At 41.6% G+C, this 26,235-nt stretch overlaps 2 protein-coding genes and 1 pseudogene across 11 annotated transcripts; 2 read left to right on the top strand and 1 right to left on the bottom strand.

Annotated features, from left to right (window-relative positions):
• The first annotated feature begins 331 nt into the window (after window positions 1–331).
• On the top strand, window positions 332–13,560 carry LOC118392250 (zinc finger BED domain-containing protein 4-like). 6 transcript variants are annotated; one of them, XM_035784039.2, is made up of 4 exons: window positions 343–447; window positions 987–1,171; window positions 1,280–1,387; window positions 8,766–13,560. In XM_035784039.2, exon 4 carries the CDS (start codon window positions 8,956–8,958, stop codon window positions 12,778–12,780), a length of 3,825 nt encoding a protein of 1,274 aa, XP_035639932.1. In that variant the 5' UTR covers window positions 343–447; window positions 987–1,171; window positions 1,280–1,387; window positions 8,766–8,955; the 3' UTR covers window positions 12,781–13,560. The 6 variants fall into 6 exon arrangements, 5 of the variants coding, with proteins under 5 accessions (XP_035639932.1, XP_052316013.1, XP_052316015.1 ...); XR_004827335.2 differs by lacking the exon at window positions 8,766–13,560 and adding an exon at window positions 3,095–3,945 and having other exon boundaries at window positions 332–447; window positions 987–1,387; XM_052460053.1 differs by having other exon boundaries at window positions 987–1,387.
• A 694-nt stretch (window positions 13,561–14,254) lies between these two features.
• On the bottom strand, window positions 14,255–21,321 carry LOC118392252 (dol-P-Man:Man(7)GlcNAc(2)-PP-Dol alpha-1,6-mannosyltransferase-like; annotated as a pseudogene).
• Window positions 21,322–21,508: 187 nt separating this feature from the next.
• On the top strand, window positions 21,509–25,907 carry LOC118392249 (cysteine-rich with EGF-like domain protein 2). Of its 5 annotated transcripts, none has more exons than XM_035784035.2 (10): window positions 21,510–21,856; window positions 22,262–22,344; window positions 22,552–22,662; window positions 22,883–22,974; window positions 23,063–23,239; window positions 23,397–23,495; window positions 23,609–23,692; window positions 23,863–23,958; window positions 24,965–25,008; window positions 25,501–25,907. In XM_035784035.2, the coding sequence occupies exons 1-10, from the start codon at window positions 21,725–21,727 to the stop codon at window positions 25,519–25,521; spliced, it is 939 nt and encodes a 312-aa protein (XP_035639928.1). In that variant the 5' UTR covers window positions 21,510–21,724; the 3' UTR covers window positions 25,522–25,907. The 5 variants fall into 5 exon arrangements, with proteins under 5 accessions (XP_052316020.1, XP_035639928.1, XP_035639927.1 ...); XM_035784034.2 differs by lacking the exon at window positions 24,965–25,008 and adding an exon at window positions 24,868–24,964; XM_035784033.2 differs by having other exon boundaries at window positions 24,868–25,008.
• Window positions 25,908–26,235: the final 328 nt, after the last annotated feature.

Raw genomic sequence — 26,235 nt, 5'->3', positions numbered from 1 at the left:
ACTCAACATTGACAGGACAGACAAAAAAACAGGTGCTCACATATAAACAAAGATAATGTGTCTAACTTGCACTGTTATGCAATTATTAAGAGACTCGATACAAATAGCTAATCCTGGCTACCAATGTTCTAGCATTCATTTATTGTGGCAAGCAGATCAGAGATGTCAAGGTAGTACCCAAGCATATGCCATGTGTATATGTGACACACTTAAATATGTATGGGTCATATTTTTTATGTTTTATTTTGTTTGCTATTTTATGAAGCCATCCCTTGTATCATTTTATTGGCCTCCCATGTATTTGCATTTAAAGTAAAGTATATGATACTGCCGCTAAGTGGAGCTGTGACATCAATGGGGAGCGTTAGTGAGTGATGGTTTTTCCTTTAATCTTGGAGAATGCCTATTACTGAAAACTACTTCTCCATCTCGTCATTTTACATTCAGGTATGTAATGTGCAAAATGTCATTTTGACTCTCAAAATATTCAGGTAACATGGTTAACTACATAGTCCATGAGTTTGGTGATGTTTGAAGGCAATTGAAGGGAGTTTTAACCGAGTGGAAAAACTGGTTGAAATTTTCATTTTAACTAATGGAGGTTTCTGTACGTCCAAACGTTCTGTACTTTTTTTCAATATTTTATATCCTATTTGTTTTATTTTCTATGAACAAAGGCTCAGTATAGTTCAGGTAATATATGTAAATATGTGACGTCACGATAAAATGTGTTAAAGTGTTAATATTTGTATGAAAATAGCGTTTAACATTTCGCTAGCTTGATGTTAACCAAATGTTGCTTGGCTAAGCGCTAGCTAGCTCTAGGCAATCCTTCTGTCAATGTTAGCTTACATGTTCGTGGTTAATAATGTAATGGCTGTAGCATTGTTTCGCAGAGGCTTCCAGTAATTTATATATTTTTCGAAATTGACACTGATAGTACAGTGTATACATAATGTGCAAGTGTAGATGTATTGTGACTCCAGGTTTGGATGAACGGACTAACCAGACCCTCAAGACTACCATGGGCAAGTCCCTTGACGGGAAGGAATGGTGGGAGGACAACCTGAAGGTAATTCTCTTTGCACACAACAGCAGCGTCCAGGGCCTCCAGAGTACTCACCCTATCTATCGCCTGCTGTACGGACGGGAGCCGTAGCTGTTTACTGAGGTAAACAATGCAATTGTATATACAATTATTGCATAGAGTGGAGTATTAAAATATGTGATTGGCTTCGTGTTTTTTGTCTGTTTCTATTTTTGTATAACGTACTTTGAGGTCATTGAAACTCCACCTGATGTGGTGAAAGTTGTCAAACCAGATCAGAACGTCTTCGAGGACCACCTTCAGGCATGGGCTGAGAAGCATGTGGAGGTTTTTGACCAGGTAAAAAATATTGTCCTTGGTTAATTTATTTTCTGGCCCTCCAAGAGCTATGTAAAAGATGTATTAGTAATAATATGAAATATAATTTCATTTATTTCTAATGTTTATATATTTAAATCTTAAATATTGTCTGATAGGTTTTCACAGCTGTTTCACAAGGTATTCATTATTGTACATTTTAACATATCCCTTGACGGTATTTGTTAGTGCAACATTAATCATGGTTGTATCCTAGGACCTACAATAGATATATTCAACCACAATGGTGTACTAATGCTATATTTAAAAAAAATAATAATAATAGCGGACTACTGATGTATTATTTCAGTGTAGATAAGGGAAGGCCAGTTTTAAAATGAAAACATGCCAGCCAGACAAGCCAGTGTATGAATCAAATATATTTACTTATGAATGAGGTGGAAATTAGCTGACTTTGTTATCTGTAAGGTAAAGTAACATTAATTTATGTGGGGGAGCATCGAAACAAATTATTATATATATTTTTTCCCCTGATGCCTGTTTATTCATAACAAACAGAAGATAGTAAATATAATTGATTGCAATGGTTAGCCTATGCAAATGAATAGGACAACATCAAAAGCTCATTAATAGGACTACATTTAGCCTAATTGGGAACAAACAATATGGGGGAAAATCAAAGCATCCTCGTCAGGTTATTTGTCAAACCCAGATTAAATGTATGTCTTCCTTTGTGTCAAATCTGTAGGCGATTATTAGCTAAATCAATGACATACTGCTGAAATGCTCAGGCTTCATCCTGAGCTGCGATCAAAACAGGCTGGGATGTTTTTGGTTCCGTTTCAGTTAAAGTTATGGGTAATAAAGCAACTGCACTGAAATGAATAGCCTGATTCAATGCGATTCCCCTGAATCAAAGCTGTACCCGTTAAACTGTTTGGTCTATGAATAGACCCATCCCGATTCTATCTTTTTGGTCTTTTGCTGTATGCATAGCCTACCACTAATATTCTAAATTAGGGAGCATTTAATTAAATAACCAAACTTTTCCTGTGATGATGAGGCTGAGCAAGACCTTCGATAGGCTAGTAGACTATGCAGAAATTAATTGTGGAGTTAATCTTTATTATAGCCTAGATCACTTTATCAAATCAAATGTATTTGTCACATACACATGGTTAGATGTTAATGCGAGTGTAGCGAAATGCTTGTGCTTCTAGTTCCAACAATGCGGTAATAACCAACAAGTTATCTAACCTAACGATTCCAAAACTACAACCTTATACATACAAGTGTAAAGGGATAAAGAGTATGTACATAAAGATATGAATGAGTGATGGTACAGACGGCATAGGCAAGATGCAGTAGATGGTATCGAGTACAGTATATACATATGAGATGAATAATGTAAGGTATGTAAACATTATATTAAGTATCATTGTTTAAAGTGACCAGTGATATATTTTACATCAATTCCCATCAGTTCCCATTATTAAAGTGGCTGGAGTTGAGACGGTGTGTTGGCAGCAGCCACTCAATGTTAGTGATGGCTGTTTAACAGTCTAATGACCTTGAGATTAGAAGCTGTTTTTCAGTCTCTCAGTCCCTGCTTTGATGCACCTGTACTGACCTCGCCTTCTGGATGATAGCGGGGTGAACAGGCAGTGGCTCGGGTGGTTGTTGTCCTTGATGATCTTTATGGCCTTCCTGTGATATCGGGTGGTGTAGTTGTCCTGGAGGGCAGGTCGTTTGCCCCCGGTAATGCGTTGTGCAGACCTCACTACCCTCTGGAGAGGCTTACGGTTGTAGGTGGAGCAGTTGCCGTACCAGGTGGTGATACAGCCCGACAGGATACTCTCGATTGTGCATCTGTAGAAGTTTGTGAGTGCTTTTGGTGACAAGCCAAATTTCTTCAGCCTCCTGAGGTTGAAGAGGCGCTGCTGCGACTTCTTCACGATGCTGTCTGTGTGGGTGGACCAATTCAGTTTATCTGTGATGTGTACGCCGAGGAACTTAACTTTACTACCCTCTCCACTACTGTCCCATCGATGTGGATATGATCACTTTGTATAACCCAGACTTTTTTTTTTTTTTCTAAGGATAAGCAAACAAGCATATGCTTTTTGCCCGCCTAAATAACAAGGTTTAGGCCTATATCCTCACTTACCCCTTCAATTCCAAGCCCTGCTTTTAACCACAAGACATATCCACAGAAATGTATAGCCTAAGGATTGCATGGTGACAGTGTGTCACGTCCTGACCTTAGAAAACATGTATTTTCTATGGTAGAGTAGGTCAGGGCTTGACTAGGGGTTTTAGTCTTCTTTATTATTTCTATGTGGGGTTCTAGGTTTGATTTTCTATGTTGGGGTTTGTGTATGATTCCCAATTAGAGGCAGCTGGTAATCGTCTCTAATTGGGGATCACAATTAAGTTGCATTTTTCCAACTGTGGGTTATGGGATATTGTTTGTTTAGTTGCCTGTTAGCACTGCATCATCGTCACGGTTAGTTTATTCTTTATTTGTTTCGTCTTTGCTTAAGTTTCACTTTATTAATTAAAATTATGTGGAACTCAAAGTACGCTGCGCCTTGGTCCGATCATTCTTATAAACGATGTGACACAGTGATTGTGTCTGTCTGAACCAGTACATTTGTGGTAAACTTGGAACTCTGGGGGAAAAACGAGGTCAAATCATGACATCAGTGATTTTCAGGTCAGAGAAAGATGCCAGAGTTTCTGACTTGGAATACCGAGTTGGATCACTGTTCAAAACTATTTTTTCTAGTCAGAGCTCGTGTTTCTCCCCCGAGTTCCTAGTTGTCTTGAACGCAATGAAGTCAGAATTCAGAGATTGCTGTGTTCCGAGTGGTTTTGAATGTGCCACTCGAGACCTAGGCTACCTCTTATTTCTGAATAGGGCTACCTGCAACAAAGAAGCCTTTGTGTCCGTATTGATTTGAGAAATAGGCATATCTACAAATCAACTATTCTAATAATTTTTGTTTAAGTGATATGCCTATTTTAGCTAAATCAACAAATGAAATGAATTTCATTACTCTGGCAAATGGAAATATTTTTTACAAAATCATGTAGATGTTTAAGGCGTTCATGGTGAGATCTTTAATAATAAACTAAACAGACACTTAAACTAACATGTGACACGTAAATGTCACGTGTACACGTACATGACTTGAAAGCATGATGCAGACGTTTTAAGGCTTTCATGGTGAGATCTTTCGTAATAAACTTACAAGCAAACTGAGGGGTTCACTGTAAATAGAGAAACACTTCAAGAGGCATTCTAACAGTGACAGCATCAACACACAGGTTAAACAACTCACTGGAAAACTAGATATTACAAAAATAATAAAATTTGGACTGTAAATCATGAATAGAATTGCTTGAATGAATGTTTTATATAGCGTGCATAATAGTATACCCCTCAGGAAAACTGGGCTCTGGTTATATACTATAGCTAGGGCCAGGAGTTGTAATGATGAATTAAGTATGAATAATGAATAAGCAGTATAGAAGAGGACATGCAGGACTTCAGACCGATACTTTATGCATCTAAGTCTGACGGTGACCTCCAGCTTGCTGTTAATAAAGAATTATTAATTTAAGATTGACTTTAGTGTCCCATGTGTAGAATTTTCACGACATACCCTTCCTATCCTGCATTGGTGAGTGACAGTGAATGTATGTACCTGACTATCTCATTCTCACTTCTCAGTCCTTGCTACTACCAGGGCCTACAACTAACTTTTTTGTTTACCAGCCACTGTGGCAGGTAAAATTTTTAAAAATCTACCAGCCACTCAGATTTTTTACCAGCCATTAATTACACCAAAAAACACATCAAAATGGATGAGTATGCTTAGTACTGTTTATAAAACAAGGAGTGTATGACTAATAAGGAGTAATGTGGTATTTTGCTCAATTTAATATTGTGTGACCTGAGTCTTTCAGACAAAATATCAGATGAGACAAAAATGTTCAGCTGCCCCTTTAAGCTTACCATAGAAACAGAGCCACTCAAGTCCTCAAGTGTGCATTGTAAGTACTGAGGGGACACTAAATATAACAGGGCAGTGTTCAGTAAGTTTTTAAATTCTCGAACGTTCAATTTAACAGACCGTGCAGTACTGAACAAATAGTTGAAAAACGTGTTGTGGATTGTGGATCGCTGTCAGCATGGCCACTGCCCTTTAAATACATCAATCATTGCTTTATGGTGATTTCAAGACAACTGGGAACTATGTTAAATCATAACGTCAGTGATCTTCTGGTCGGAAAGCTGGAGCTCTACAAAGAGGCCCAAGTTCCTTACTTGGAATATCGAGTTGATGACCATTCTAAACTATTTTTCCCAGTTGCCCCCAGGGGGTTTTCACAGTCCCCAAATCCAGAACAAATTCAAGAAAGCATACAGTAGAGCCATTATTGCATGGAACTCCCTTCCATCTCATTTTGCTCAAATGAACAGCAAACCTGGTTTAAAAAATAAATAAAAAACAGCTAAAGCAACACCTCACAGCACAATGCCGCTTCCCTATTTTACCTAGATATTGTGTGTATTGATTTTTTTTATTTGATTTTTTTAACCTTTATTTTACTAGGCAAGTCAGTTAAGAACAAATTCTTATTTTCAATGACGGCCTAGGAACAGTGTTCAAACTGCCTGTTCAAGGGCAGAACGACAGATTTTGTACCTTGTCAGCTCAGGGATTTGAACTTGCAACCTTTCGGTCCAATGCTCTAACCACTAGGCTACCCTGCCGCCCCAACATGTAGTCTGTGTGTGCTGTTTTTAAATATATGTTGCCCTGTCCTTGAGCAGTTCTTGTCTACATTTTCTGTAATATGTCATGTTTCATGTGGACCCCAGGAAAAGTAGCTGCTGCTTTCACTACAGCTAATTGGGATCCTAATAAAATAACAAATACCTTTGAACCAGATGTTGCCTCTCCCGTGTGAGCATGGCAGATATTATGGAGGAACCATGAGCTCATGCGAGAAAGCATGCTCACGGAGAGAGGGAAAGCCCACTTACACAGACAGGAACCTTTCAAATATGTTCACAAATGGCCAGAGTAAACTATACACCATCTTTGGCCCCATCTGCCCCCTGTCCTGTGAAGCCTCAAAGCATGCATGAGGATTTACATACATGCAGCCTAGTAATTTGTTCTAAATTCAGTCTGTATTATCATTCAAATTCCCATTTAATGTGTGTTTCATGCTGGTTGAGACAGTCTAAATTTAGACTCACTCCACATATAGTAGCATTTAGATTTCACATTCATTGTTCTCAGCAGTGATTAGTAAACAATGACTATACATCAAGCCTTTTATAACAATGTATTATGCCTGTGCTTCAAGAAATAAGACAAGTCAAATATGTTCATAAATGTGTGGAGCTTTGTTTTGTAAACCATATGCCCACCCGTGATGATTTCAGTGCCCCTGGGAGAGACACTTCAGGTCAAGAAACCCCGTTGGTAAGGTTAACATTTAAGAGCAGTAATAACAGGAGAAAAACAAACACCGTTGGTAAAAATTGATTATTGTCCCTGTATTGGCTATGGCATTTGCAAAACAATGCCAATAATGCTAACATCTGTCAAGAAGTAGTATGCACGTATCGATCTATTAAGACGTGTTGCTTTATCGAAGAATCTTTTTTTTTTTTTATTGTCCCTGTCGCCATATTGGAAAACCCTTCAACCCAGTGACATCATAAAGCGTGTTTCTTCCGTCCGACGCTGTGTGGACCTGCTTCAACTGAATGTGAACTGCTAGGAGACAAAGCAACGAAGTAAATCCCCCTCTGGATCAAACAAATGTGTCGTATTTAACTGTTTAGTAACAGAAAGCCATTGATTTATACACTAAGATTAAGGTATGTATACTATATTGGTCTGTGATTTCTAGGGGGTCTCTTTGTTAAAATAACGTCGTGAGTAATGTACTGGGCTGATTCGGTTGGTCTGTGGTTCTTCTGTTCTAATACCAGGGAAGGATCTGGTTCTGTCTCACCAGACAGGTTATGCCCAGTGTGGCCTAGCTAGCTGGCACGACCAGGTTCCATACTGTTGCCAGTTAATACACAGGCTGCTTCATATATGTAGTTGAAAGGATAGTCCGTTTGTGAAGTTATGGTTTCCGATTTCTGTTTTAGAAACCTATACAGTGTATGTTTTTGTGTAGCTAACCTAGCTAGCCTCAGACACTGGCATTGCTATTAACTTGGCTGGCTAGCTAGGGTTAGCAGTACCTCAATTGGCTCCAAATTATGAGTTGTGTGAAATAGCTACTATTTTAAAGCAAATCAATGTGTCACACCGTAATCCTGGATGTTGCTCGTTAGCTACCCGGAAAAGTACTAGCCAGCCAACTAACGCTGTATCAGGAAATAAGGCTCCTGTAGCTAGCTAGCTGTCAAGCTAACTAGCTCGTTAGCAGTTGGATAACGTTCTAGTTAGAAAAAGGAGTATAATACTACTCTCGTTGATTTGTCTAGATTCCAGACATAATTATGATCCAATCGGATTATGTCTGGTTGCTACAGTTTTGGTGAAACACAACATTTGTTGTGGTTTGCTGGTAGCTGGCTGCATGCACGAATAACGATTAATTCCCCATTTGTCTCTTGTTCTGGGTTAGTTGATCTTAAAGAACTCACTATCCCTGTGTAAATAAGCAGTTTATTTTTTAGGCAAATTAGACATTATTGCTAATAAGGTTTACTTACTGTGGCAACCATGAAACCGTTTTAATTTGATAACCAATAACAATTTGTGTTCTAGGCTATTTTTCGATCATAAATTGGGAAATTATACTCCCATTTAATTACATTAAATTAGTAACATAACTACTTTGATAAAATGTCACCAATGAATGCTAGACTTTACATTTTGTCATTGAAAATAAGAATTTGTTCTTAAAACTGACTTGCCTAGTTAAATCAAGGTAAATAAAATTGGGTTTAAAGGATCCCAAAGTTAGTCATTGCTGGAAGCAATGCTCACCAACATTGAAACCAATTGAATGTACATGTTTTGGGTGGGATACCACTTAAACAATGGTAGGGTAGTATCAATCTGGACCTTGAAGCCAGTTACACTGCATTTTATTTAGTTGTTCCTCTCTAATCACGGACTGATTTAGACCTGGGACACCAGGTGGGTGCAATTAATTAGCAGGTAGAACTCTGCACTGTCATACCGCTAAGCATGGCTAATATAATATAAATCTCAAACACCCATTTTAGGGGTAATTTGAGGACCTTTGGATTGCAGCCTGACATGCTAAACCGTTTCTAGTCAGTCAACTTGTTTTTATCTGCTATTTGCTGAAATATCAAATGTTTTATTGAATTTCTCTCTCATTCCAGAGCCGACTAGAAAAGGTGGAAACGTCTCTTGACACTTTCGTAAATAGAGAAAATGGACTACAAGCTTGCTCCTTCTGATCTGGACAAGACTGAAACTTTGGCGTGAGAAATGCTCACACACTCATGAACATTTGGCAAGCTGCATTCCATAAGAAAATTTGATTTTCCCCCAGAACTTTGGTCGGCTAACATGGATGGAGAGGAAGACCTCTCTCTTAAGAGTGAAGATGTAATAGACTCAGAAACTAATGGCATAGAAAACAAGAAAAGAGAGGCAAAAGGAACATGTCTAAAAATTGAGGGGCAAGATGGCTACGTGTTTAAATCATACAGCATCACCCCCCATGACACTGCAGACGCAAAAACCTTTTGTCCGTCTAAAACACTGGCTAAAGACTCTTCACCCGTGGCTTCTATTCACGAGGAGGAACCAGACAATTTATCTATTTCTCAGGTTGATGGACAATTAACAATTAATGAGTCTGTCAATGAAGCAGATGAGGCATGTGATAAAGAGGACTCTCTTGGGCCTACTTCTCCAGCCATTTCAAACAAAATCCTAAATCTTAACACTGCGGTCAAGATAGAAAATGGCACATCTGAACATAATGAGGAAGAGGATCCAAACAGTATGAAGGGGACCCAAGAGGATGAAAGGTTATCGTATGATAGTTCTGTAGGCCCCTTTGTTACTAGAGACGATACAGATGACAATACAGATGATTACAGTAGTATGCTTAGTGGGTACACAAGCACTCTTTATGATGTTGCGATGGATGCTGTCACTCAAAGCCTATTGTCATCCATGAGAAGTCCCACTAATGCTAATCCCAGGAAGAAATCCCCTGCCTGGAACCATTTCTGCATATCTCCACGCGATGGTACCAAAGCAATCTGTATGTACTGCATGAAAGAGTTCAGTCGAGGTAAGAACGAGAAGGACCTAAGTACAAGTTGTTTAATGAGGCACGTACGAAGGGCTCACCCCACTGTGCTTTTACAAGATGGTGACCTCTCCTCAAATACTCTGACTGCCTCAGTTGCCTCATGTGTAATACCCCCCTCAAATTCATCAAGTAACGGAAGCCTGGCAGCTAGCATTACTACTCCTGCCTCACGAAAGAACTCTTCACAGTCCACCTCTTCAGCAGAGGGCTCTGACATTTCATCCAAAGAAAAAGTGTTACCAAAACTTGAAAAGGGTGCCAAAAACGACACTGGCACAGTCTCATCCTCACATTCCAACAACAACCATGAAGAAGCGATTGATGGAGGTGGGTGTGAGAGCCTCGCTGCAACTCCCAAAAACTCAAGTTCTCGTAGAAGATCAGCTGTGTGGAAGCATTTCTACCTGTCCCCTGCTGACAGTTCCAAAGCAGTATGCATACACTGCATGAATGAATTTAGCAGGGGTAAAAATGGAAAAGACCTGGGCACAAGCTGTCTGATACGCCATATGTGGAGAGCCCACAGAGGAATTGTCATTGAAGAAAATGGACAGGGCTCGAACATCCCACCACCATATACAAACCCAACAACACTATTGTCTCGCTCTCAGCTGCATCAGGACTCAGTAGTGGAGATTAAAAAAGAATCCCCTTTCACTCCATCCTCCCCAGAAACAATATCTGACGAAATGCCCCATAACGAAGATGAAAGCATGGATGTGAAGGAGGAGTCTGATGACACAATAAACCAATCAGAACAGGATTCCTCCCTCAATCTCTGCTTTGGACTTAGAGATGAGGATGTTCCTTTACCTCCCTCAATGTGTGATCTATCTCTCGAGGGCTCAGGCCTGAAAGAGGATCTGGCGAGTTCAATTTTTCAACAAAATAAAAAAATCATGAAACGTGTGAAATCCGAAGTGTGGCACCATTTCATCGTCTCTCCAGTGGATCAGCTTAAAGCCCTCTGCCGATACTGTCCCTGTGTCATCAGCCGGGGGAAACGGGGAGACTTCGGAACCAGCTGTTTGATGAGGCATCTAATGAGAAGGCACCCCGATGTCCTCAAAAACCAAAAAAGCACAAATGATAAGGACTCCTCACCTCATCCCTATGCTACTTTCTCTGCTGCTGAGGCTGTTCCAGCCAAACTGACTAACAGCCCTGCCAAAGAGAAAAAGCCACACAACTCTGTGTTCAGTAAAAAGACATCAAAGTTGTGGAATCATTTTTCTATTTCCCCTTCCGATCCCACTAAGGTGGTTTGTTTGCACTGTAGCCGCACAATAAGTCGGGGCAAAAAGACGACAAACCTCGGAACTAGTTGTTTATTCAGGCACATGCAGAGATTTCATGGAAATGTTCTTGAAAGTAACAGTACTATCTCAGGTGATGTGCCATCTGCTGAAATTCACGTTAAACACGAACTCATGGACACTTCTTCTGTGTATGATGAAAACTGTGAAAGATTTGATGAATACCACCCGGTTGCCAAAATAATCACCAAACTCGTTGCAGAAATGCTTGCACTGGATCTTCAGCCATCAGCCTTAGTAGAGAACACTGGTTTGAATCGATTACTGGAGTATCTTCAACCTCAGTATTCTCTACCCTCCTCTTCGTATTTCACCAGCACTGCCATACCAGACATGTATGAGAGGGTGAAGGAGGTTGTTCTCACACACCTGAAAGAGGCTGAGAGTGGTATTGTCCATTTTACAACAAGCATCTGGGTCACTAGCCAGACTCGGGAATTTCTGACTCTTACTGCCCACTGGGTTTCATACGAATCATGTGTTAGACCTCAGGGCGAGGACTTTCACTGCTCCGCTCTCCTCAGTGTGTCACAGATAGACTGTGACCATGACACGCTCAATATACAGAAGCAGCTCGAATACTTCTGGGACACCTGGATCAGCTCCTTAGGGTTGAAGAAAGGATTCACTGTAACCGACAACAATGCTATTGCGAACGTCCTGGAGGACAACAACCATGTCATCGTGCAGTGCTTTGGCCACACCATAGATCTAATTGTGAACGAAGCCATAAAGAGTCAGAGGATGGTCCAGAACCTTCTAAGCAACGCTCGGAAGATTTGCGAGCGCGTTTATCGCTCAGACAAAGCAAAGGAGAAGTTGGCAGAATTGCAGAAGGTTTACCAGCTACCTGAAAATTGCCTCATCCAGGACGTTCCCTCAAAATGGAGGACATCCTTCTTCATGCTTGAACGTCTGGTGGAACAAAAGAAAGCGGTCGACGAGATGTCAATAGAGTGCAACTTCAGGGAAATTATCAGTTGCGACCAGTGGGAAGTGATGCAGTCGGTATGCAATGCGTTGAAGCCCTTCGAAGTGGCCTGCAGGGAGATGAGCAATCGCACTGCCACTTTGGGTCAAGTCATACCACTGATCCACATCCTCAACCGGAAGATAGACATGCTCTTTGACGAGACAATGGGCATCGACAACATGCTCAAGTCTCTGAAGGAAGCGATGGTTAGCAGGATGTCGTCGACCCTACACGACCCCAGGTACACTTGGGCGACAATGCTGGACCCACGGTACAAGACTTCCTTGTTCACAGAGGAAGAGGCGGAGCAATGCAAACAAGATCTCATCAGTGAACTTCAGGTGTCCCTTTCTACCTCAATTGAGATAAAGCCTTCACTATCCAACGGATGTGGTGGAGAGGTCCCAGTTTCATCAAGCGGTTCTCCCTCAAACAAGGACAACCTCTGGGCGCTCATGGATGACATCAGACACAAGATAAAACAGGAGGACAAGCCAAAATCATCAGAGCTGGCAGTGCTGGAATACTTGGAGGAGGACATACTTGATCAAAGCTGTGATCCACTGGACTACTGGAACCTGAAGAAGTTACTGTGGCCTGACCTTGCCAAGGTTGCTGTCCGCTATGTGGGCTGCCCTCCCAGCATTGTCCCAGCAGAGATTCTGTTCAGCACAGCCAGTGTGAACTGCGCTCTGAATCAGCCCATGCCATTACTAGAAAACATGGAGGGGCTTCTCTTTCTAAAGGTCAACCTACCCTTAATTTATTATCAGCACTGATTTAAAACCATTGCTTATGAGGCTCCTTAGCAAGGTCCAATTCATAGAACTGTGAAATGACAGGGGTAACTTTTTAGATTCAGGGGTAACTAAAAGGAGAATAGACAATACACTGAGCTTCATTTTCAAATCATGAGCGCATTTGGAATTGTTAATTAAGTTATTCTTAATTGCATTTTGTGTACTACTGTCAACACTTTAGAACTTGCATGAGTCAGAGACTCAGTGAAAAGTGTCAGGGAGGGAGGGGTGCATTTAGCGGTAGGGGTTGTAAACATTTGTTCCTGTGTCTTAATTTTGTCTTCTCTCTCCTTGTGCCTTATCCAAAACTAATTCAGGTCAAAATGCTGTAAATACTTTGATGTGCAAATCAAGTCTTTCAATTTAAATGGCTTAAAATATTAGAAGAAACAAGATGCTGTTTTTTTTTCTAAATGAACACATTGCCCAAAAAATAAATGCTGTGACTGAAAGATGTTAAGTTTTGTTATTTATTTCATTATGAATGTGGCTCATGGTACTGTCAATTTAGAAGTTGCTTTTAACTTGCTGAAATATTTTAATATTATGCAAGATTGCTGTATTTTTTTCAGAAGCAATTTGTTTGATATGTCTTTAGCACAATTACATTTATTTTCAAGGGATTAAATTATGGGTTGTCAAATAAAATGTACTGTACATTTGTTATAATGATTGTTGAACTTAATTTCAAATGTGGAAGCATTCAGACTGGAACCATGCAAATTGTGGTCATTTGTAAATAAAAGGTTTCTTATGTAATCCTTTGTTCCCGTTTTTTTTTTTTTTTTTCATGCTTTGTGTACAGAAATTGCCATGTTTGGTAGGGGACACGAGCAAATGTTTGGCAACAGAAAATATGTTCTTACTAGAAAAGTTGGATACTACCTGCCAATTTCACTTAGTGTGATGTCATGTTTAGTAGGGAGAACACTCTTGAGAATAGTGTCACCATGGAATGTCTATTTAAATGTAACCTTTCTGAAAAGTGGTCTCAAAGCATGTAATATTGCCTCAAGTGGCACAAGTACTTCCTTGTAAGTCAAACATTTCCTCTTCAGTTTAATTCCAAAGCTCAGGATGAGCTGTTTTGTTCATATAGAAAACATTAAATGGAGAACTAGCATAATGAGTTCTTTGAACTTATTTCAGATTTTTTTTTAAATGCACTGTTTTGAAGGATGGCAGTTATTGAACTGGGGTTATCTGACCACTGTTTGGAGGAAGTGTTAGACATTAAACCAGTTACCTGGTTTGGTGGAGTAAAAATGGAGGATTATGGATCAATTTCATTTGAAGTAATGAAAGGACTGTATACACTTTGCATGTGAATGGAGATCTAAGCTGGCCTAGCCAGACTTTTCTTTTTTAAATATGTAAATGACAAAGCAGGTGATCCTATCAATATCTGGTTCCAACCAACTTATATCCCAAAAGAGTGATTGAAAACAGAACACTCAATACACTGCAATTTAGTTGTAGTTGTTTACAATTTGGTCATAAGAAAATACTAAATCCTGAAAAACTACATCACTTTCCTCAGTTCAACTGGGATGCTCAGGGTAAGGTACTCTTTCTAGCAACACCAGTTTGTCTCCCGGGTTTATACTGAAAAAAGGAAACCGAAAGGCATTCGATGTCATGTTGCTGTAACCTTGGATGAAGGCCAAAGGCACGTGGCAGTCTTTGAGCAGTGCTATGTGGGTGGCATTGGCCTCCATCAGAACATAGGAGTATGTCTTCATATCAGGGTGTCCAGGGCCAATGTCTTCTCGCTTGTCATACCTGACAATAGAACACAAAGTTGAATCCTTAGAATGCCTTTAGAAGGTTGGAAACAGTTATATTCCAGAATACCTAGTCAAACTAACCTCCAGTTTCTGTTCAGTTTAAGAAATGTGACACTCCAGTTTGGGCAGCAAATACATCAATATGAACAGAGACATCTGAGGAGAAGCAATGGATTTACATGCAACCATGACATTTTCCTCACTTTCTGATTTGGTAACTGATATACCAAAAAATGTATAACCTCTTACCAAGTGATAGTGAGTAAATTAACGCTCCCTACTATACTTTTAATACATTTTCCGCAAAAGGTGGTTAAACGATCACTCAAAATAATTAAGGTGTGTAAACAGCCTTGACGTGCATTTACTCTCTACTACATCACTGTTCTTACCTGATGTAGATGGTACTAGTTTATGCAGTACCTGCACCCCCCGGCCTCCAGGGTAGTTGTGATGGGACACGTACAGAGATATGCTGGAGTATGCAGCATTTGTCACCAACTGGCCAACCACGATTAAGGAGCCAAGTTTATACATCCAATATTTGTGGTAGTTGTTCAGACTGTAGGATGGAGAATTAAAAGGTTTTCAACATTAATTTGATGTGTTCTCTCTGTCCACACTTTAAGGTCCATACAACATGTCCCCTGAAAGACAATTGAACTGTGACTCCAACATCCTAAAGGCCAAAAATATCAAAATAAGCACTAATCATGTTTTCCAACATTATTATACTAAATTGACCTCCCGGAACAGACAACAATCATGCCAATAACAGCCTTTCTCCTTACATGAAGGAGCAGCCCTGTGCGGCCACTATATTCAGCACAGGGAAGGTGTAGAGGATAAAGCGTAGCTCCTTATGGGGCAGGAAAGAGTAGAGCAGGATAAATCCTACAGTAGGCAGCAGCAGGGTGCGTGTCCGTCTGTCTAGCAGGCCTAAGGGGACGAACAGCACTGCGCAGCCTAGAGCACGGGGCAGAGCAGAGTAGAAGTACCACAGAAAGGGGGCGGTTTACTGGGGGAGAAAGTCAAGGAAAGGTAGCAAGTTGTTTTCAGGTCAAAAGTGGGCCCCGTGATGAGTGGAAAATTAACCCATTTCATAATATCACAAACGTTTATACTAACTCAGAATCAATCAAGGAGAAGCAGGTGTCTAAAGCTGTGGTGAATGATTCAATTAGTTGACTTTGTGAACATTGTTATGGGTTTATAACAGGCATTGAGTGAAGTGAAGGATATTCCCCAGTTGGAGCTCTTGTTCAAGGTGGTGTTGTACCTGGCCCTCGGGCCAAATCAGCTTATACCAGAAGAATGAGTCAATGCCGACAGTCAAAGCTGAAAGAGACAGGAGACAAAATTAGACGTTCATCTAAAAGAGCTTATACATTTATAACACTTCTAATCGTGAAAAACTACAGGGTATGTATGCATTTGTTCCAGACAAGCTACAGCACACCCGACTCATCTAACTACTATAGCTTAGCCAGGTGTGTTAGTGCTGGGCTGGAGAAAAAGCCTGCACACCCTGTAGTTATCCAGAACCAGAATTAGTCTTTCTGATAACAGATTTACCTAGTGACAGAGAACCTGCAGGAATGGCATAGTAGAGCAGTTGAAGGATCCCTAGCCTTCTACTCAGTAATGACATGAGCAGCATCATTTACATTTTACATTTAAGTCATTTAGCAGACGCTCTTATCCAGAGCGACTTACAAATTGGTGCAAACACCTATGACACCCAGTGGAACAGCCACTTGCATCTAAATCTTGTTGGGGGGGAGTGAGAAGGATTACTTACCCTTACTTACCCTATCCTAGGTATTCCTTGAAGAGGTGGGGTTTCAGGTGTCTCCGGAAGGTGGTGATTGACTCCGCTGTCCTGGCGTCGTGAGGGAGTTTGTTCCACCATTGGGGGGCCAGAGCAGCGAACAGTTTTGACTGGGCTGAGCGGGAACTGTACTTCCTCAGTGGTAGGGAGGCGAGCAGGCCAGAGGTGGATGAACGCAGGTAGAGAGACAGTTCTGATCTAAACACGATGATGACGAGAGACAGAGGAAAGACCCGTACCTCTGCCCCATCCATGCAGTGAACGCCAACAGGACTAGGGAGAAAACATAACAGACCTTTAACTGCACAAGATTACCATCAGAGAAACTGCTGGAAGAAAAAAACTCCTAAAATACACTATATATACAAAAGTATGTGGACTCTCACACACGTTGCTGACAGGTATATAATTGAGCACAGCCATGCAATCTCCATAGACAAATATTGGCAGTCGAATTTCCCTTACTGAAGAGCTCACTGATTTCAACGTGGTACCGTCATAACATGCCACCTTTCCAACAAGTCAGTTCATCAAATTTCTGCCATGCTAATGCTACCCCGGTCAACTGTAAATGCTGTTATTGTGAAGTGGAAACATCTAGGAGCAACAAACAGCTTAGCCGCAAAGTGGTAGGCCACACAACCTCAGAACGAGACCGTGATGAAGCACGTAAAAATCATCTGTCCTCACTACCATGTTCCCAACTGCCTCTGGAGGCAACGTCTGCACAATAACATTTTTTTGGGAGCTTCATGAAATGGGTTTCCATGGCTGAGCAGCCGCACACAAGCCTAAGATCACTACGTACAATGCCACGGGTCGGCTGGAGTGGTGTAAAGCTTACCGCCATTGGACTCTGGAACAGTGGAAACGTGTTCTCTGGAGTGATGAATCACACTTCACCATCAGGCAGTCCGACGGACTAATCTGGGTTTGGCGGATGCCAGGAGAACGCTACCTGCCCCAATGCATAGTGCCAACTGTAACGTTTGGTGGAGTGGAAATAATGGTCTGGGGCTGTTCTCCATGGTTCTGGCTAGGCCCCTTAGTTCCAGTGAAGGGAAATATTAACACTACAGCATACAAGGACATTCTAGACGATTCTGTTCTTCCAACTTTGTGGCAACAGTTTGGGGAAGGCCCGTTCCTGTTTCAGCATGACAATACCCCTGTGCACAAAGCGAGGTCCATACAGAAATGATTTGTGAGATCGGTGTGGAAGAACTTGACTGGCCTGCACAGAGAATAACTTGACTGGCCTGCATAGAGCCCTGACCTCAACCCCATCAAACAATTTGGAATGAATTGGAACACCAACTGCGAGCCAGGCCTAATCGCCCAACATCAGTGCCCTACCTCACTAATGCTCTTGTGGCTGAATGGAAGCAAGTCCCCGCAGCAATGTACCAACTAGTGGAAAGTCTTCCCAGAAGAGTGGAGGCTGGTATAGCAGCAAAGGGGGACCAACTGCTCGGCCTCCGACCGCAAGGCACTACTACAGAGGGTAGTCCGTACAGCCCAGTACATCATTGGGGTCAAGCTTCCTGCCATCCAGGACCTCTATACCAGGCGGTGTCCGAGGAAGGCCCAGAAAATTGTGAAAGACTCCAGCCACCCTAGTCATAGACTTATCTCTGCTACAGCACGGTAAGCGGTACCGGAGCGCCAAGTCTAGGTCCAAGAGGCTTCTACCCCCAAACACAGGAGTGACGGTTGCTGATAATGGGCCTCTGTACACCTATGTAGATATTCCATTAAAAAAATCAGCCATTTCCAGCTACAATAGTCATTTACAACATTAACAATGTCTACACTGTAATTCAGATCAATTTGATGTTATTTTAAATGGACAAATTTCTTTTGCTTTTCTTTCAAAAACAAGGACATTTCTAAGTGACCCCAAACTTTTGAACGGTAGTGTACGTCACATTGATTTTGGCACAATGATTCCCTACAATATTGAGTGCTTCTTTTCTCACAGAAATTGAGCCAACAGTGTAGAATTGTAGCCACCAGGAAATGGCAGAGTGATTTTTACACTGGCCACTTGATCCGATATCCACTACATAACAGCTTTCCCATTTTGACAACGGGTGCCACTATGGCAGGAGAAATCAATAGTTGAATATCACAGCCAATCACATCACTGCAGGTAAGTAATACTGTGAAACACTATCCACTATTACTGCAGATATTATGGACATTATTTAAAAAATATATATATATATATTATTTCCTGTAGTATTTCCTGTGGACATTTTTATTATAGATTTTAATCCTACATGAGGCATGTCTCCAACAGTACTTTGATACACATTTTTTCAGTACAACTTATGTATATTAGTTTTCATCCAAGATATTTTATACTACAATCATGTCTACAATATATCTGTGTCTCTTACCTATTGGCAGTGCAAATACATTGGGGAGGGGTCTCGTGCTGTAGAACATGAGATGGAACTGTGAGGCGCAGGTGAGACAGAACATTCCCGCAACTGTTGACCCAAACTGCCTCCGAACCTCCCTCTGCATGCGCCATAGAGATAAAGTCACACACACTCCCAGGCAACCTCGCACTGGACAGCAAAAAGGTACACATCAATACATTTGAGTAGTTGGGCTGATTTGTGAAAGACCTGTCATTTACATATCAAGACGTACTTGATTTAGTTTGTGGTACTTCTGTGGCACTATGGAAACAATTGAGTAGTCCCAAAAGTGAAAAATCTATTGGACCCAGGTCTGCTCCATTGCACTGCTGTATATGGATGTCATATACACTGCGCAAAAAAATAAAGGGAACACTTAAACAACACAAAGTCAATCACACTTCTGTGAAATCAAACTGTCCACTTAGGAAGCAACACTGATTAACAAATTTCACATGCTGTTGTGCAAATGGAATAGACAACAGGTGGAAATGATAGGCAATTAGCAAGACACCCCCAATAAAGGAGTGGTTCTGCAGGTGGTGACCACAGACCACTTCTCAGTTCCTATGCTTCCTGGCTGATGATTTGGTCACTTTTGAATGCTGGCGGGGGTGTTTTCACTCTATTGGTACCATGAGACAAAGTTTACAACCCAGACACGTGGCTCAGGTAGTGCAGCTCATCCAGGATAGCACATCAATGCAAGCTGTGGCAAGAAGGTTTGCTGTGTCTGTCAGCGTAGTGTCCAGAGCATGGAGGCGCTACCAAGAGACAGGCCAGTACATCAGGAGACGTGGAGGAGGCCGTAGGAGGGCAACAACCCAGCAGCAGGACCGCTACCTCCGCCTTTGTGCAAGGAGGAGCAGGAGGAGCACTGCCAGAGCCCTGCAAAATGACCTCCAGCAGGCCACAAATGTGCATGCGTCTGCTCAAACGGTCAGAAACAGACTCCATGAGGGTGGTATGAGGGCCTGACGTCCACAGGTGGGGGTTGTGCTTACAGCCCAACACCGTGCAGGACGTTTGCCATTTCCCAGAGAACACCATGAGTGGCAAATTCGCCACTGGCGCCCTGTGCTCTTCACAGATGAAAGCAGGTTCACACTGAGCACATGTGACAGAAGTGACAGAGTCTGGAGACGCCGTGGAGAACGTTCTGCTGCCTGCAACATCCTCCAGCATGACCGGTTTGGCGGTGGGTCAGTCATGGTGTGGGGTGGCATTTCTTTGGGGGGCCGCACAGCCCTCCATGTGCTCGCCAGAGGTAGCCTGACTGCCATTAGGTACCGAGATGAGATCCTCCGACCTCTTGTGAGACCATATGCTGGTGCGGTTGGCCCTGGATTCCTCCTAATGCAAGACAATGTTAGACCTCATGTGACTGGAGTGTGTCAGCAGTTCCTTCAAGAGGAAGGCATTGATGCTATGGACTGGCCCGCCCGTTCCCCAGACCTGAATCCAATTGAGCACATCTGGGACATCATGTCTCGCTCCATCCACCAACGCCACGTTGCACCACAGGCTGTCCAGGAGTTGGCGGATGCTTTAGTCCAGGTCTGGGAGGAGATCCCTCAGGAGACCATCCGCCACCTCATCAGGAGCATGCCCAGGCGTTGTAGGGAGGTCATACAGGCACGTGGAGGCCACACACACTACTGAGCCTCATTTTGACTTGTTTTAAGGACATTACATCAAAGTTGGATCAGCCTGTAGTGTGGTTTTCCACTTTAATTTTGAGCATCTCCAAATCCAGACCTCCACAGGTTGATACATTTGATTTCCATTGATAATGTTTGTGTGATTTTGTTGTCAGCACATTCAACTATGTAAAGAAAATAGTATTTAATAAGAATATTTCATTCAATCAGATCTAGGATGTGTTATTTTAGTGTTCCCTTTATTTTTTTGAGCAGTGTATAATAGCAGCAAGACTTAGCCATCAGTTGTGTGTAGAATTTGGAAGCCTCCAGTAGTGACAGCAGGTAGATTACTGGGGAGCAGACCGTTGATAGGAATACAGGTCCAAGGAATGTCCGTGACACTACACCAGGGAATTCATGGTCATACTGGTGAGAAATTGGGAAGATACTGTCAACATCAGCAATGGATTTCTGGCATTTGTCATTGTTTGGGTGGGCACAAAATAATATACGGGCATGTAATATTGCAGAAATCTTTATCAAGAGATGAAAAAGATCCAGTGTAACACTGTCAACAAGCATTTGCACCATACATGTGTAAAGAAGATTAGCTAACATTTAGCTAGCTATCTTTAGTTGGCTGATGTATGTGTAGTTCTGAGTCTTACCTTTTCAAAATCAAGTCTGTGATAAAGAATATTATGCACTGCCTGTAAGTTGAAACGTTCTTCAACTTTTGTGAAAGGTCAAATAAACAAATGTAATAGAGTCACCGAAATTAGTAAAAACAACAGTGATTTCCCAGACGCAGCCCTCGGCTCTGCCATGACGTGAAAGTATATTGGAAGTTGACGCATGCGCACAAATCTGGAAATGTCAACATATTTTCCACGTGGGTAGAAAGAAGACGTTTGTCCCACACGTGGCGAAATATCATTGGTAGTCACAGTGATTGATGGGCAAAATGACAAATCACGACAAGCCACAATCGTATCAAGAGGGGGTGACGCGGAAAAAAAAAAAAGGTAGCTCCTTTTTTCTTCCTGCATGTAAATATTACTTTCGTACGCTTTGGGTAGCTAATTTCCAATACATTGTTATATATGTGTATAGACTCTGTGCTACACGTTTTAGGGATAGGAAGCTTGCTGGCAAGTGTCTAGTGTGTAACATTAACTATGATATGAAACTTCGAGTCATTCAACTGCTTTCCAGTTACTGTAGTTACCCAGAATGCTATCGTTCAATCAATTATTGTGGCTATTTTGTAGCCTAGCTTTTATTTTACTATCACAATGCACCTATGCAAAATACTTAAAAAGCTCATGTAATACCTGCAAACAGATAGCTGATAACTTCAGTAAGGTACGTTTGAAATGTTATTCTGTGTATAATTTGCCTTGGCGATCTGGGCAGTGCTATCAAATGGTCTGAATCAAACCGCAACCAATTGATGTGCTTTTATTTACCAGTGGGCAACCAATGATTGTGTATTGTGCTTGTAATGCATTCATGTAACCAAGCCCTTCTCTTCTGACCTTGATGTAGGCTATGAAATGTGACTGAGCATCATAACACCAGTGTACTAGTCAGTCAATTAACGTTAGACCAGTTTATAATGTGGGAGTCAGACCTAATAACTGGCTAACGTGTGCTTTTTACGCCCAGATTATCAGACAGTCCTGTAGTACATTTTCACCATTGATCAAATGACTGCCAATATCTGTGTCTAGTTAGCTAGTCTTCATCCTCACACTACTGTTCCAACAGGGATTGGACCGAACGAAAAAGCAGAACTTTGGTGGAGGAAACACCGCTTGGGAGGAGAGGGCACTTTCCAAATATGAGACAAGGTAAGATTCCTATACACCACTCATCATAATACACTATTCCTCCTAATGCTGGACTGTTGCTGTGCTTATCGCATATCTGCTTGCTCTGATCAGTGATTGCTAAACCTATTTGTCATGCTGACCCAGACCATGTATTCTCTGTTGACGCAGTGGCACAATAGAAGCTGATTTCTGTCTCTTCCCATTGTCTTCTACCCCTCTCCTCAGTGAGATCCGCCTAGTTGAGATTCTGGAGAATCTGTGTGACAGCAGCAGCTTTGACTGTAACCACATGGTAGAGGAGCACGAGGACCACTTTGAGACCTGGTGGTTCAAGAGGTGAGTACTTGACTGCTCAGCTAGAACAACAGGGCAGCACATGTCTCATTAGCACAAAACCCCTTACTACTTACTTAGTCCTTTTACTTCTCCTGGAGCATAGGCCACTGACATCAGACTTCAAGACCCCACTATCTTTGTCCTTGTGGAATCTCTGAACTTCCAGGCTACAATTCAAATGTGTATTGGGATTTTTTTAAATCTCACTCTTCCAATCCAGGCAAAATAAGCATCCTGATCTGTATAAGTGGTTTTGCGTTGATACCATCAAGGTGTGCTGTTCGACGGGAACGTTTGGCCCTGATTGTAATGGTAAACACATACTCCTCCAAAACCACATTTATTTGACTAATACCAACCAGCCATGGTTGAATAAAAATCATCAGTTTCCTCCTGACAGCCTGTGTGGCGGGTTCTGAGAGGCCTTGCCATGGCAACGGCGTTTGTGATGGTGATGGAACACGAGGGGGTAACGGCAGGTGCAACTGTGACCATGGTTACAAGGGGGAGTTCTGTCTGGACTGCATGGACGGATACTTCAATGAAATTAGGAACGACACGTTTTCACTATGCACAGGTAATTGATTTATTATGTTTGCATGTTCATTTTAACAATGGTTTACACAAATCCAGTCCTTTCAGATCTAAGCAATGTGCCTCGGGGACAGGCTTGGTGTCTTTGGAGCAGGGCATGCATCTCAACCACTTTTCCCACTCAATTCCCTACACTACAGAGTGCCACACCTCCTGCAAGACCTGCACTGGTCTAACCAATGAGGACTGTGAGAAGTGCAAGACTGGCTGGGGGGAGGATGATGAGGGGACCTGTCTTGGTGAGAAAGACATTTTTATACCTTTTCATGGCATAATAAGTACTTTCCCTGTCATGAATTTGACATCAAGCTCAATCTCCCTTTTCTTGTTCCTTCTCATTGTGTGACCCTAGATGTGAACGAGTGCTTGAACGACCCTCCTCTCTGCAAAGAGGATCAGTACTGTCTGAACACGGATGGCTCGTTCTCCTGTAAAGGTACTGTAAAAACTGTGGTCTACTACCTAGTGAGAGGACCATATTTACTATGTTCTTGGATGGATACAGCTATTGTATTAGGGACTGAAAATATAAACATGTATACTAAGCTATTTGTAGTAAACTTTAAACAAGTATTAACATTTGACCTCTGTTCTCCTCTCTGGCAGGCTGTGACGAGGTGTGTTCAGGCTGTACTGGGGCAGGGCCTGATAAGTGCCAGAGCTGTGCTCCTGGGTACCAGGACACAGAGGGCACCTGCACAGGTAGGGAGTCATGGGAATCTGCATACGTGGAGTGTGTCTGAAAGTGGGCTTTGCAATTCAAGTGGGAGGATCAACACACGTGGGTGTATTGAAAAGTAACCACTAGTTGGGCAGATTTGTGTGGCTGCTTCCTTGTAGCATTTTAGCTAAGCCTAACCCCTTTCCTAACCTTAACCTCATTCTCCTAATGTACCTTACTGGCTTAGTGAAAATGCTACAAGGAAGCAGCCACTCAAGTATTGTGGCAACTAATCTGCCCAATTAGCTAGTTTGACACACGCACTGGTGTTGATCCTCCCACTTTTCTATCTTGCAACACCCACTTTCAGTATGGCCCTGGTGGAATACTGAGGAAGTATCTTCCTTTCTTCCCTCCTTCCTTTTCTTCATTATTTTATCCTTCCTCCTTTCCCTCCCTGATATAAGCCACTGTCAGTTGCCCAGCCTTACGTCAGAGAGTGCTGTTGAGACTGTGCTGTAGACCTTCATTTCAAAACTGTGTTTTAATAAGTTATTTGGTGATGTGAATATATTTGGTAGTGTTTTATCTAAAGAGGTTAACTTTTGTTTCACTTTTTTATGACATTCACTGAGGATGGTACTGTTTTTTACTATACAAGTACTTTGCCAACTGTTGATGTACAATGACTTTATAAAACTTCTGTCTGATAACCTCTTGTCAAACAACTTTTCAGGAAATGGAAAGAATTACCATATTTTTCCCATTAACGAACATATAATTATAAAACTTCAGAATCTATTTTGAATACATTTATCTTGGTTCTAGAGTCATGACATTAGTACACTGAGGGGAGTTAATGCTTTCAATAAATATAACAAATTATATTAATTGGCAGAATTGTGTCATCAGACAGTGCCGAAAACCAATTTGATTGTCGATCTGTTCAGATGTGAACGAGTGTGAGCAGACTGATGCTGTGTGTACTGCGGAGAACCAGGAGTGTTTTAACAACAAAGGAAGCTACATCTGTATCTGTGCCAGCAGGTACGAGGAACAGGAGGGAGTCTGTGTCAAAATACCAGAGCCAGGTAATCAATAACAAAGATCTGGACTAGTTTATTTATGAATTTAAAATGCATTATATACATGACAGCACTTTAATTGAGTATAGTTATCTTGTGTTATTGAAATATTGTTTTTATGTAAGTCTTGTCAACCGCAACCATAAATGACATTAAATCCAAATCAAATCACTCTGACTTGGCAGGTTAAGTACACTGTAGTTACTACTACAGTAACCGTATACGCTCTATGAAATACTGCAGACGCAGTTGTATCAGATGACTCTTGGTTGACACTGTATTTGACAGCAGTGCGTGATCAAGCAAGTATGTGATATAATTAGATCCTTCATTGTCCTCAATGAAGTCATTCCTTTTGCAGCATACACTACGTGAAGACAAAATAAACACACAAGGATATTGTGTTGCCTTGTACAGAACATGAGTTGAGGGGTGTGGGGCTTGTGCTGATCAGTTCTTATTTTCAAGTGCTATTGGTTTTGTCTTTGTTACCTTCAGAGGAGAATGAGGCAGAAATAGTGAAACATCCAGAAGAGCACGAAGACCTTTGACCTCAGGAAATGAACTAATAGGAACAAACCAGGAAGAGCATTTGGAGTAAATTATGAGGTGGGTGTCACCCGTGAGACTACACCCCTATAGCTCTCAGAATATATTAAGACCACTCCCTTTAAAGCATTGCGACTACATGGCAGTTGATCACTCGACATGCATACTGCACTATTTACAGATTTATACCTGTCGATCATGGATGGACAGCCAACAGAATGGCTGATAAAATTAAAGATTCAATCCCCAACTACTCTGGTTCTTGTTTTTGCTGTGGTTAACCCAAGTGTTGTCTGTTTTTTAAATTCATGCAGGATTTTGAATGTTAGTCAAATAAAGTTTGAGAACAGAAATTATCCTGCATATCTATGATTTTATGCATCTTTCTGGATTAGCAGTGTCTAAGATGTCAATGCAAATTTAAATACTGTTGTAGTTTTCAAAGTTGAGCACAGAGTGGCACCCTAATCACACAGAATATATCTCAATTCCGCTGGATGAGGAGCTGGTTGAAACCTGTCCTGGCTGGTGCTTACCACAAATAAAAATAAGTCGCAACTTCCTCCAGCTCACACACACTGCTTATTACCCACATTTCCTCTCCTCTGTCTGTGGTACTTCTCCAGTGTTTCATCTGCTCAAAACAGCAATGTGTGCCAAAAGAGAGATGAGACTTTAGTTTAC

This window comes from Oncorhynchus keta, chromosome 13 (assembly GCF_023373465.1).
Source record: "Oncorhynchus keta strain PuntledgeMale-10-30-2019 chromosome 13, Oket_V2, whole genome shotgun sequence".
NCBI classification, from domain to species: Eukaryota; Metazoa; Chordata; class Actinopteri; order Salmoniformes; family Salmonidae; genus Oncorhynchus; species Oncorhynchus keta.
This window is presented reverse-complemented; position numbering and strand designations above follow the sequence as displayed.

Bases quoted from the DNA above. Each gene is read 5' to 3' on its own strand.
- LOC118392250 (XM_035784039.2), top strand. From the start codon at position 8,956: ATGGATGGAGAGGAAGACCTCTCTCTTAAGAGTGAAGATGTAATAGAC.
- LOC118392249 (XM_035784033.2), top strand. From the start codon at position 21,725: ATGCTATCGTTCAATCAATTATTGTGGCTATTTTGTAGCCTAGCTTTT. The intron at 23,959-24,867 runs GTAGGGAGTCAT...CGATCTGTTCAG, and splicing joins CACAGAGGGCACCTGCACAG to ATGTGAACGAGTGTGAGCAG. The intron at 25,009-25,500 runs GTAATCAATAAC...TGTTACCTTCAG, and splicing joins TGTCAAAATACCAGAGCCAG to AGGAGAATGAGGCAGAAATA.